This window comes from Nesoenas mayeri (genome assembly GCF_963082525.1).
Source record: "Nesoenas mayeri genome assembly, chromosome: 27".
Classification (NCBI taxonomy): Eukaryota; Metazoa; Chordata; class Aves; order Columbiformes; family Columbidae; genus Nesoenas; species Nesoenas mayeri.
In genome coordinates, this window is record NC_137555.1 from 4758676 (window position 1) to 4771213 (window position 12538).

The 12538-nt window shown below is 59.1% G+C and overlaps 1 protein-coding gene across 1 annotated transcript; it reads left to right on the forward strand.

The window, feature by feature from the left end:
* Positions 1–11567: 11567 nt before the first annotated feature.
* Positions 11568–11888, forward strand: TCIM (transcriptional and immune response regulator; the record flags this gene model as incomplete). Its single annotated transcript, XM_080360381.1, has 1 exon — positions 11568–11888. The coding sequence occupies one exon, from the start codon at positions 11568–11570 to the stop codon at positions 11886–11888; it is 321 nt and encodes a 106-aa protein (XP_080216507.1).
* Between the last annotated feature and the right edge of the window lie 650 nt (positions 11889–12538).

Genomic DNA, 12538 nt, shown 5'->3' on the forward strand with positions numbered 1-12538 from the left:
ACCCTTCTGCAGCGAGAGAGCCCCCAGGTTCCTCAGAATCAGCATCTTCAGGGAATCAGGCCATATGTCTCTGTTTCGCCTGCCCGGGTTTCGCTGGCACGGCCGGCAGAGACGGGTTTCACACCCAATCAGTGTCTCGGCGCAAAAATAGCTCTGGCAGTGCCACTTCTGCACTATCGGGAGGGAGTCAAGGTCCTTTGAAATACGGCTTTGTTCCCACAGGGGCAACAAAAAGCTCAGCTCGCAGCAGCTTGAATTATTAAAGCTCCTCACTAAATTTTATTTTGTGCCCTTTTTTGAAAGGCAGTCTTAAAACGGGGGCTTAGGAGAAGATATCTTCAGTAAACAACCTCTGGGAACATGTCAGCACCTTTAAATCTCTGCCTGGCAGCCCTCATTCCACTCCATCTTCATTTTTGAATAGCTGCTGCATATTTTATGTAGGAAATATTTCATTCTGATGATTGTCTTGCTCTATTACATATCAGACCATTTCAGGAAAACAGCAAACTTAAAGGGGAGGAAAAAAATAATCACTCCAGCTGAATGAAAAGCGCAGGCAGGACCGGCAGGGAGCTGGTGCTGCGGGAACACGCGGCTGTGCAGAGACCGACCCGCCTGTGCCGCAGCGACGCCGGCGCAGGGATCCCCTTCCTGCTGCGCACCCGAGCCACAGCAACACGGACCGGGGCAAGGAGCGTGGGTTTGGGCCACCCCAGAATGGCAAAGGAGATGCCGGGGGGCTCTGGGGGCCACGGAGCGCCCTGCACCTGTGGGCACGCTCATTTCAATACACGGCTTGGGGAGGAGGACGGTGCATAAAACTGCACAGAAACAGGCCACAACATTCCCAAGTTGGCAAACTATTAATACACTGCAAGGGCTCACCACGCTGGGTTTGCTTTACCAAACGCTGTGTGGGAGTCGCACCCAGCGCCAGCACGTGTGTTAATCAGATCCAGCTCCTCTCAAACGGGCTCCGGGGAGGACCCGGCACCCAGACCGGCACAGCAAGCGCAGCCCTGCCCGCGCCCTCCATTCCTCTCTGCTTCCCAATCGCTGCCGGCTAACGCTGATCACAACACACAGAAATCCAAGGTCTCAGGTGTATTACGACTAGAAGCACATCGCATTTAAATAATTTACACCTACGCGTAAAAAATGCCACAATACGCTGGAGAGTAACAGGGCGCTTGGCATTGCCGCTGCGCTGCCTGCCCGGGGGCCGCGGCCCCAGAGGGCTCCTTCTGGCACGTGCAGCTCCTCAATAAAGTGAATGTATTTTTCAGCAAGGGGAAAAGAGGCAAAGAGCAGCCCCCCCCCCGGCTTTCGGAGCCGCTGCCCCCAGGCCTGCTGCTCTGCGCTTGGGCTGCGACGGAACCGTCTGTCCCGGCGGCTCACAAACCAGAACGGGGGTTTTGCGCCATGTCCTGAACCTGGCGGTACCTGCGGGGCCAGCCAGGACAGACACCCGCCAGGGAGCCCATGCAAAACCAGCCCTCGGCCACAGCCAGAACAACAGGACAGACCCAAATCAGCAACACCCACACACAAAACCACCTTATCACCGCAAACAGCAGCCCTGCCCCTGCAGCGTGATGCAAACGTTTCCATTGCGAAGCCACGGCTCGGGAGCCGCCCGGCAGCCCCGGCGCGGCACTCCCAGTCCCCCTCTTGACTCCTTCTCACCCCTTTTATTAAGCAGAGATTGCTTAATATTTATTAACGTTAATTGCAGTGATGCCTGACGGCTGGACCCGTGTGATGGAGAAGGATCACTGCGCCTGCCCATCATCCCACCCACGCCGCTTGCTCAGACTTTCCGTCCTCCTCAGTCTCTTTGTACTCTGGTGGCTCCTCACCCGGGTCTCACCCGGGCCACCTTCACCGCGGCAAATCCGCACAAGGGCTGCAGCGATGCCGCCGGCGCTCGCGGCACGTCCCGGGCCCCCTCCCCGGGCACGCACAGCCAAGCTTTGCCACCACTCGTGCCGATTTTGTCCCTGTGAATATTTGAAATCGAACAGCAATACAAACATTTGCATTCTAGACACTTCCCAACCCCGATCTTATTTATCACGCTTGGCTCTTCTCCTGGAACCAGAGCCAGAAGACGCTCCAAACAATTTAGGTTATTTAACATACTGTGCATAGATCAATCTCGCTCTCCCCTCTAGCCATGGGTTTCCCTTTGTGGTTTGCTGCACACTTATTATGTCCATCAATATACAAATAATTAAAATTCCCCGTTACCCGGGTCCTGGCTCCCAGACGAGCTCCTCGTAAGCTATAAAATATTTCATGACCAACATTCCTTAAGTGCCCAGGAGGGCACAGGAATACTCGCCGTCGCCTCGTCCCTGCGCTGCCGCTCGCCCGGACCTGACGGCACATCGGCCCTCGACAGCAGCGCCCGCTCCCTGCCCAGGGAGTTCCTCACTGGGGCGGGCGCCACCGCTGCCCCGATGTGATTAGAGGACATGACTCAAGCCAAAAAGTGCTAATTACGGCACAGAAGGAAGAGAGAGAAGCTGCTGAATTACACCTAATATGGAAGCGGAGTCAGGAACAGACTGCGAAGCCATCGCCGCAGAGGTGCTGAACACGGGGCTGTCCCATCGTGCTGGGGACACGGCGCCGCAGCACCCGAGGCAGCCACAGGCCGCTTGCCAGCATCCTTTTCCTGCTGCAGTTTGCATCATACGTAGAGCAAACTGAATAATAAATACCATGAAGAAAGTGCATTATTATGAAATACGGGGTTTTCCAATAATTACATCATGGCTATTACTTGCACGTATAAAATCAAGAGAGGGTATGTGGGACAGCTGGGCTAGCTGGAGCGTCTGACACGAAGATTTGCAATAAACAACATCCCGTCCTCCAGCTCGTCTCTTCCCCCGCTGCACCCGCTCTGCGTTTCAGTGCTTGAGGGAGGATGCTGTCGGACAGACCCCATTTCCGCAGCCTCGTGCGCGGAACGCTGCGCCCGTTTGCCATTCCCTGGGCACACGACGGGTCTGTCGAGGGCAACGGCGGCCAGGGCCGGTTTCTCCAAGGCGGGGAGCGGCTGTCGGGGCTGGCAGCCGGGGTCAATTGCGCGGTGGCATGTCACCGTGGTCATGTCACCGCGGTCATGTCACTGCTGGCATGTCACCGCTGCCACGTGGAGGAAGCGCCGCGGCCGCCCCTGCGCCTGTTTGCAGAGTTACTCAGCGCGGTTGCTACAGCGGGTAAACACGGGCAAACAAAGGCGTGAGGCCACCCCTCGGAACCCGGCTCCCCAAGAGCTCTGCCTCACCGATTCCTTAGGAAAAGAGAAAACCAAAGCAGACAAGGCACTGCTATTATTGCAGAAAGAGGTGGTCTCATGCTGGGCTCTGCTGCTAAATATATTCGGTGTTTACTGTACGCAAGAACAGTAGGAAGCCTTCCGAAACGGCACGGGGGTTGCTCCGATGTTTTTCAGCAGTCAATCACGCCCAGCTTGAGCTGGTTTTGTCATGACGCAAATGGAAAATATTTTCCTGGTTTAATTCCTACTGATCAAAGCCGCTTCCTCAAGGAGAGCCGCCCGTGGCGCTGGGGGCAGCGGGAGGCCCCAGGAAGCCCCGTCCCCGCGGGGCGCCGCGCTCGGCGCAGTGCGACGCCCGCGAGCAGACGGGCGAGTCGGGACACGGCCGGCACGGCGGGGCCGGCAGCAGCGCCACTAATCCTCTCTCTTCCCAACTCACGTGCTCAACGAGAGACTCGCTGTTCACCCCCGTGCTGGCCAAACGCAGCACTGAGGACGTCTGGCCGCCCCAGGTTTGTCCCTGCGGGGGGACAAGCGCCGTCCCCTCCGCTGCACCGCGTCCTGTGTCCCCCGGCCGCCGCCGTGGGGAGGATTCCTGCGGACGGGCAGGGTCTGGGGTCAGACATCTGCTGGATCGTGTTTACTTTCTCCATGAGGTTTCCCAAAACAGCGTTGGGAAACGCTCCTTCCACAACCCTCATCGCGGCAGAACTGACTCAGCTTTCGGCACGGAGAGGGCTCTGCAGACGTGCTCACCAGCCTCGTTGACTCCACGTCATGCTCGACGCTGTTTACTGATAAATAATGTGTTTGGTTTTAATTTGTGCCCCACGTCAGCACCGCTGGCTCTGCAGCCCCTCCTGCGCGGTCTGAAGCGCGGCTGCCCGCGGGCCAGCGGGCGCCAGCCACGCACAGCAGTGACCCACACACATCGTAACACCCAAACCTTGAGCTCCTCTGCCCCCTCTCCCTGCCCCCCCAGCCCTCAGCAGCGCTGCTCCCCAAAACACGAGTGCTGCTCAGCTTTTCCTCCTCGGCGCTTTCGCGGCAAAAGCGAGCAGGTCGGAGCGACCCAGGCGCTTGGATGCTCTCAGATCAGCATCAGACAACCCGCGCGAGAGCTGCTTTACCCAGCGTTCTCCACCTAAATGGCCCCTTCGTGTATTAAGGAAAATGCATATGGCCCCACGCTGGCGTTTCCGCACATTAATTACACGCTGCAGCCATTGGGTGATGTGGCCAAGGCCGTGGAGTATCACATCACACACAGCTCCAGCGCCAGGACGACAGCAAGATTGAAAATGTGTACTGACCCATTTCTTTTTCAGGGTTTCTTATGTAAGAGATAAAAGAGGGAGAGGGGCCGGGGCTGGAGCAGCATGGGGGCTCTCCCTCCGCCTCCCCGCGTGCTGCTCCGGCCCTGCCCAACCTGCACACAGCGCCGTCCTCCCCTCCTACACAGAGCTGCAATCAGCTCGCAGTCCTAGAACCGTTCTTCTTCGTTTGAACTGCTTGCATAAATAACCTGGCGCAGACAGACCAAAACACCCATAAACTAGCACTGACACTTGACAAGGATTCAAGGGCAGATCTCGAGAACAAAGACAAGGCTCCCTTGTAAACAAGGCATCAGTCACTGCGATTATAACAATTAGGCAGTGCGGTTGTCGGGAAACATCTAGAAGGCATCACTGCAAGAGCTAAACAAGTCTGCCAGGGGCTGCTGCTGGGGAGGCGGGGACCCCCGAGCTGGACGGAGCGGGTCCGTGTCCTGCTGCGCGCGCCGTGACTCAGGGGCCGGGACTCTCCCTTCCCCGGCTCTGCCCGGCACAGACCGGTGCTGAAACTGCTGTGCCAGTGTCACCTCTGTCCCCGGGATGGGCTTTACAGCCCTGCGGGCGCTCGGCAGAGCGGCAGCTGACGCGCACCGCCGCCTGCAACGGCTGGGGAGAACAGCCACCGCAGCGGTTCAGAACCTGCCGCAGCCCGAACGCTCCTGCGAACAGCCCCAACGCGGCTCCAGCAGCTGCGCGGGTCTCAAACCTGTGCAACACCCCTGCAAATCCCTGCAACACCTGTGCAACACCCCTGCAAATCTCCGCAACACCTGTGCAACAACCAAGCAAATCCCTGCAACACCTGTGCAACACCCACACAAATCTGCATGACACCTGTGCAACACTCCTGCAAACCCCCGCGATGCCTCAGCATGAAAACCCGCCCCCCAAAAGCCGGTAAGCAACAGCAGCCCCTGTGGTCCAGCAGGACGGCCCTGCGGAGCGTTCGGCTGCAGAGCCGCCCGGTGACAGCAGCGCCATGGCAGAAATTGGTTTTGCAGCAGGTACCGAGCGAGAGCTGCCAGGCCAGGGGAGAGGGCGACGGGAGCCAAACACCATCTGTTTTCTCCAAGGAACTCTTTTGTTACTGGAGGAATCAACTACAAGGCTGATAACACCGCAGTTCCCAGCGCGTCTCCCACACCATTCACATACTGGCTGGTGCCCTGGTAAGCCTCCGAAGGCGCGGGCTGGGTGTTTCCAGCAGCTCTGATTACCAGCTTTCTTCTCTCAGCGCCACTCAAATACATGTCCCCAGGCCCCGGCCGCATGCTGCTGCCAGGTGCACGCTGCTGCCAGGTACACACTGCTGCCAGGTACACGCTGCTCTTCCCCGAACTGCGGCCGGGCCGGGAGCGACCTGTGCCACGCGCCTGCTTTGCTTTGCCACAAGATTAAGGGACTAAACCTAAATCTGCAGGTTTTCTGCTGGCAAAGCCTGTCCCTGTGAGCCAGCACCCAGCTCAGGTCCCTCTGCTCACAGCGTGTGCTTCCTTCCTCACCACGGGAAATGCCCTTTAATCCACTCCTGGGTGGATCACAGGCCAGCACTGCGATGTGCAAATCAGAGCTGAAAACTGCCTCAGAAGGTTAAAATGGTGAGGGCTCGGTCACCGCCCACGGCCTGGAGCTGGGAAACAGCCCCGTTGCTCCGCAGCAGCCTGCATGCATCCCCACCGCCCTGCCTGCATCCCCACCGCCCTGCCTGCATCCCCACCGCCCTGCCTGCATCCCCACCGCCCTGCATGCATCCCCACCGCCCTGCCTGCATCCCCACCGCCCTGCCTGCATCCCCACCGCTCTGCCTGCATCCCCACCGCTCTGCCTGCATCCCCACCGCCCTGCCTGCATCCCCACCACCCTGCCTGCATCCCCACCGCCCTGCCTGCATCCCCACCGTCCTGCCTGCATCCCCATCGTCCTGCCTGCATCCCCGTCACTCTAAGAGCTGGCTTCCCGCAGGATGCTGTGCCAGGACATTTTGCACATCTACCCAGATCCGGCACTGCCCCTGTGCACAGCCCTGGGCTGCAGCCACCGTGGCTCCAGGAGTGATGGGGACACCCAGGGCCCCGCAGCAGGACAAAGGCAGCATCCTGTCTGCCAGCCCTTTGCAGAGAGGAAGCGGCTGGGCAGAGATTAGAGCCATGAGCAGGGGGACACTTAGCACCAGGACGTGTGTCTGGTACTGTCACCCGTGGGCTGGGCTGCGCCAGTGACCCCAGGCAGCCCCGCGGCCCAGCCCCGCGGCAGGATTTCCCGTGAGCCCGTCCCAGCCGCAGACAATGAGCCGTCTGACAGCTGGAGCCAGCTCTGCCTTGGCCCTGCGCTGGCCAGGCTGCTCGGGGACCCTCAGGAAGATCAAACAGGAAACTCAGCAAAGAAAGAAAAAGGTTGTTCGTGCTTGACCGTCTAAGCTCTCATTGCCATGAGCGGTCTTGCTGACCCAGGAGGAAGATGCTCTGGCTGCCGATCTGCCGCCCGCGCCATCAGCAGCGCGTCCGCCCCACGGCGAGCACCGCGCGTTGGGGGTCCCTTTGCACGGCGCCTTTGGGGAGCCTCGAGCAAGAGGAGGAACTGCCCGTGACTTCCCAACACCCAGCCTGTCCCGTCCCCCGGCCCCGCGACAGCACACGTGTCCCAGTGTCCGCAGCTCTGCTGGACACGGGGCCGCTTTAAAACGGTTCTGGCTTTTAAAAGGGCCAGAAGTTTCTGTTTCTGCTCTGTTTCTTAACAGGCATGATTTACTTACTGTAACTGGCTATTCATTATGTCCTCCACTGCATTATTAACTCAGTGATCGTACATTTAGCAGAGAATTTACGAGAAACGAGGAGACATTCATTATCAGTAACTCCACAGGCTTTACTCTTATATGGTCTGGGTGCGGTGCTGGGCTGGCGGGCTGAGGGCAGTGCTGGCACAGCCGAGAGCTGCGCTGGCACAGCCGGGGGCAGCGCTGGCACAGCCGAGAGCTGCGCTGGCACAGCCGAGAGCTGCGGCCCATGGCCACAGAAACGCTCCTGCTGGCCTGGGCTGCGAGAGGCTGCACGGCAGAACTAGCGCCCTGCAGGCTGCGCCCGACACGACAACACCCGCCTCAGCAGCCCAGAAACCAGCATCTCATTTCGTTTTCATAGGCAGGATAAAGAAAAGTATTGAACAGACACAGCACAGTTTTTTCCCCCATTAAAACTTTCATATGGATGTAACCACATTAATCATGCCTTTGCTGTCTGAAACCCTGCAGCTTTTTTCTCCTTTGTTGTGTGAGCAGGACTGTCTGAGAAACGTCTTTACCTCCCCTCAGCTGAGCTGCAGCAGAACTGCTGCTGAAATCCACCCCAGTGCACCGCACGTCTGAACTGGGGACACGGGACAGGTCACGGGCAGCACACACGGCCACGCTGAGTTCTCAGGTTTTGTGAGAGAAGGGCAGGGCATCCTGCCATAAGAAATGGGACAAACGCTCCCCGATGCTTTACTCAAGAAACAATAACCACAGAAAACCCACCCGACAGCAAACACGCAGGAAAGCCCAGGTGCAGCGCGGCACAGCAGCCAGCACGGGACGCAGCGCGGGCGGGCAGAGCGGCGCAGGCGCCGCCACTCGCAGCACACGGGTGGCTGCACGTCCCCAGGAAGGTGGGCTCTGCGAGGAACACGGTGAACCGGAGCCCCTCTGACCCCCCGGCCGTCCCGCAGCCGCGGCTTCGGCTCCGACGCGGTTCCCAGCAAACACAGCAGCCGCGTTCTGGAGGGGTCGGATTGTCCAGCCGCCCGGCAGAAGCGGAGGCTGCAAGCGAGCCAGGACCGAGTACACGTGGCGAGGGAGAGGACGGGGAGAGCAGAGCTGGCCTGAGGCTCCCGGGCATCGCAGATGCTTAGATTTGTGTATGTGCTGAAGACAAAGCACATATATGCACGTAAAAGGCAATAATTTAACTCTCCTCTCCTGTCCCAAAGCCTTCCAGGATCCTTCCAAAGCCTCAGTTTCTGAGTACCTGCCCATGGCTGGGAGGTCTCTGCAGCACCGACGCTGCACCCCTCAATAGCAGCGCGGTGTTTCGAGCCGAGCAGGCTGAGGCAGGCTGCTGAAAGGAAAGCTATGCAAAACATGCCCTGGCAAAGCACAAAGGCAGCCCAGATTCCCTTCTTTGGAGTGATTTTGGACAGTTACATAAACGCACACCAAGTTCTCTGCAGGGGGTTGCATGAAGGGCACTGGCTGCTCCTGTCCTGCCCTCCCCCGTGCTCTGGGGGTTTCCAGGTGCCCTGTGCCGCAGCCGGATCCTGCGGCAGGTCCCAGCCCTGCGCTGAGCCGCCTGCGGGTGTATTCAGGCCCGCAGACCCGGCCGAGGGTCACCGCGCTCCAGCCCTTCCCTCCGGCAGCCGCCGGCTCTGGCCGTGGAGCCGCGGGCTGGGCTCGCCCCGCAGTAAATCAGAAACCTCCGCCCCAGAGGCTCCACGGCCGCGGGCCAGGACGCGGTGCTGCTGGACAAGCTGCCCCAAACCTCGGCACAAACCCGCCCGTCCCCGCTCCACACCCATCATCTCGTCAGGAGCAATCAGGGATGCGGCTGAGCTGCTCTGCAGAGAGGGTGGGGATAGGAATTAATCCTCCCGTTTATGTGTGAAATGGAGCGTTTGCGTTTCGCGAAGCAATTATACCATAGTAGCAGGAGCACTATGATAGAAATCGCACCTTGTCTGAAGTTGCACTCCAACCCAACACATGAATCATTCCTCCTAGGCATTACTGGGAAAGCAGCATTGAAAGACTGATATGAACAAAAGTCGCTGGAAAGAGACGGACGAGGCGCGCTCCATCGCGCCAGAGTTCAAGGCAGCTACATTTATACAAGGGGCAGAGCAGCCCGGAGGAGCACGGGCGTTTGTTACCGCTCGGCACAAGATGAGCTCACAAGACAACGCTCCATCCCGGCAGCTCCCGCTGCCTTTCTCCTAAAGCAGCAGCTCCATTCCCGGTTTCCATGGCAGACACTTTTCTGAGCTCGTATCTTCCACAAATATCGCTAATTTATTCTCTGCAAATACCTGCGGATGATTCCATGTGCACTGAGAGCGGGGAAACGCAGCCATATGTGAACATGCTCGTTTTCAACCGGGGGAAACCGTGCCTGGCAAAGGACGGGCTCATTTTCTACAGCCACAAGACCGCGGCCGATCTCCTGGCGCTGTTTTACCCCAAGTGCTCTGGAACGGCGTCACCTGTCCAGCGAAGCAAAGAACACTTAGCGTTTCGGTCGGGCACTTTTTACAGGCCGTGTTCCTATTGCTCCCCCTCGTATTTCACGTTCACGGGCGTCTATAAAACACGAGGCTGGTTCGCGGGCGGAGACCCGGGAGCCAGACACACCAAGAGATCCTGTTCTCAGGGTGGATTTTTACCAGCCCTGCAAATGTTGAGCAAACAGCAGCTGATGTGTAACTCTCACAAACTCGGCAAGACTACAGCAAAGTGAGAGGCTTTTAAGTCTTCCTGGCAGAAGGAGCATCACAAGCTTTTGTGAAGCAGTTGTTTATACACTAAAGCACGTAACAGCTACCGCATACGACAGAAATTCAGACAAACTTGTAAAAAGTCACCCGCACAATGACAACAATGCAGAAACGGTGGAAAAACAATCGCAGGCATGTGCAGGGAGAGCTGGTGCCGGTAAGGGCGCGGGAGCACCCCATCTCAGAGGGATGTGGGTGGCAGGACGCTGGGGGTGTCCCTGCGCTCAGAGGTCCCGTCCACAGCTCCCCGGTGGATGCGGGAAACCCCTGGAGCCACATCCGCCGGGCTGGCCCGGGGACAGGGGCTGTTTCTGGACACGTCTGTGGGGATGAGTAACGGCACAGGCAGTAAACACGCTGCTAATCTTCCAAACAGCGCCTCTGCACCATCTGGCTGCTTTTCAGCCATTAACCAAAACACACTTATCTCTGGCTCCCTGGCCTCGGGCGGCTCCTGTACCCACTGCCCTCCTGGGCCAGGTTTAGCTGCACTCAGTAATACCAGATTTCAAAGCCCAGCAGGACTGTCCGTGGTCAGAGCTCACCCCTCGTCCTCAGCCCACGAGAGGCACCCACGGACCCACCGAACGTGGACCCGTGGGGATCACCCCGTCCAGCTCCCGCAGGGCTGCCCAGAACCAAACAGTGTGACTAAGAGCGAGTCCTCCCAGCCCAGGGCTTGGTGTTGGCCGAGGGTGGAGAGCACAAGCCTTTCTGGAGCAGAGGAGCTGCCCCCGGAAAAAGGAGCAGGGCAACAAACCGCTGCTGCGGCGATTTAACCCGCTGCACACATCACCACGTGAGGCTGGGCAGCTCTGTGGTGTCACATCGGGGACACTATGGACACTTAGAAAACACAGCTTTGGGAGTGCTGAACAGGACCTGCATCACCCGGGAAGCAGCAGAAAGCACCGCATGGCCAGGCCTGAGCAGGTCTTGCTGCGGCGCTGTACGGCTGTCCGAGCGAGACAGACACACGGCCGGTCTGCGTCCGCAGCCCCGCAGCCAGCGCCTCTTGCGATAGCTCTCACCTGCAGTTTTAACTGCTCATTATATTATATATTCTGAATGTAGAGCTTTCCCGCATGCAACAAAGGCCAGAAGCAGAGCTTGAGATGTTCCAGCTCCAAGTCCCACGCACCGCTGGACGCTGCACAAAGCTCACTCTGCAGCGAGTCAACGACAAACCGTCCCATCGCAGAAACAGAAAACTGCTCGTCTCGCTGCACAGCGGAGGAAAGTTGGCAACTTCACTGTTAAACTCGCCTGTGACCGCTCAGTGCTGACATCAGCATGATCTCACCACTGTAACTTGAGCCCTCCGGCTGCTTCTCCAGACTGCCTTTAAATACGGGCGCTGGAGCCAGCGCAGCACCGACCCCTCCGGGCACTCCGGGCAGCTCCGCGCGTAGATGAAAGCAAAGAGAAGCTGCAGAACTCCAGCCATGTCCACGTCCCTGCGCGTCAGCCCCTCGGTGCACGGCTACCGCTTCGACACGGCCCTGCGCAAGAAAGCCGCGGCCAACATCTTCGAAAGCATCAACCAAGAGTCCCTGCAGAAACTCTTCAAAAACTCTGGGGACAAGAAGGCGGAGGAAAGAGCCAAGATCATCCTCGCCACCGACCAGGACGTGGAGGAGAAAACCAGAGCGCTAATGGCTCTAAAGCAGAGGCGAAAAGACAAACTGCTCCAGTTCCTGACGTTTCGGAAGTACTCCATTAAAATTCACTGAGCTGGCAAAGGCAGCTGAAATGGAGGAAAACATTTCGGGACGGGACTGTTAGTGACCCCTCGCCACAGGCGGCACGTTGCACGGCCCCGCAGGCTGCGGCCGGGACGGGGACCTGACCGACCGCACGGGGCTCAGCCCCGCCGAGCACGCAGCGTGCCGCCGCGGTGACAGCAGCAGCGGTGCCGACAAGCATCGGAGCCACCACGGCAGCGGTGCCGACACAGCAGCATCAGTGCCAACGCAGCAGCGGTGCCAACAGCAGCAGTGGCACCAACGGCAGCAGCGGTGCCAACAGCAGCAGTGGCACCAACGGCAGCCGCGGTGCCAACAGCAGCAGTGGCACCACCAGCAGCAGCGGTGCCCACGGAAGCACCAGCGCACGCAGCAGCACCGGCGGTGACGGCGGCAGCGGCCCCGGCGCAGCGTGGCGGGCAGAGCCCGGCAGAGCGAGGACGCTGCACACCCAGGTGCGACCCGAGACCTTTGGACAGACTCGCTGTTCCCTGGTGTCACCTCGGTGGCTGCTGCCGGCCGGGACGGACGTGCTGGAAACCGAGCAGCTGCTGATCACGGCTCGCTGGGCATTCATTAGAACGCGCGGCAGTGCACCTTCTGGTGCAGCCAGTTCAGCCTTCAGGGAACGCGTTTGC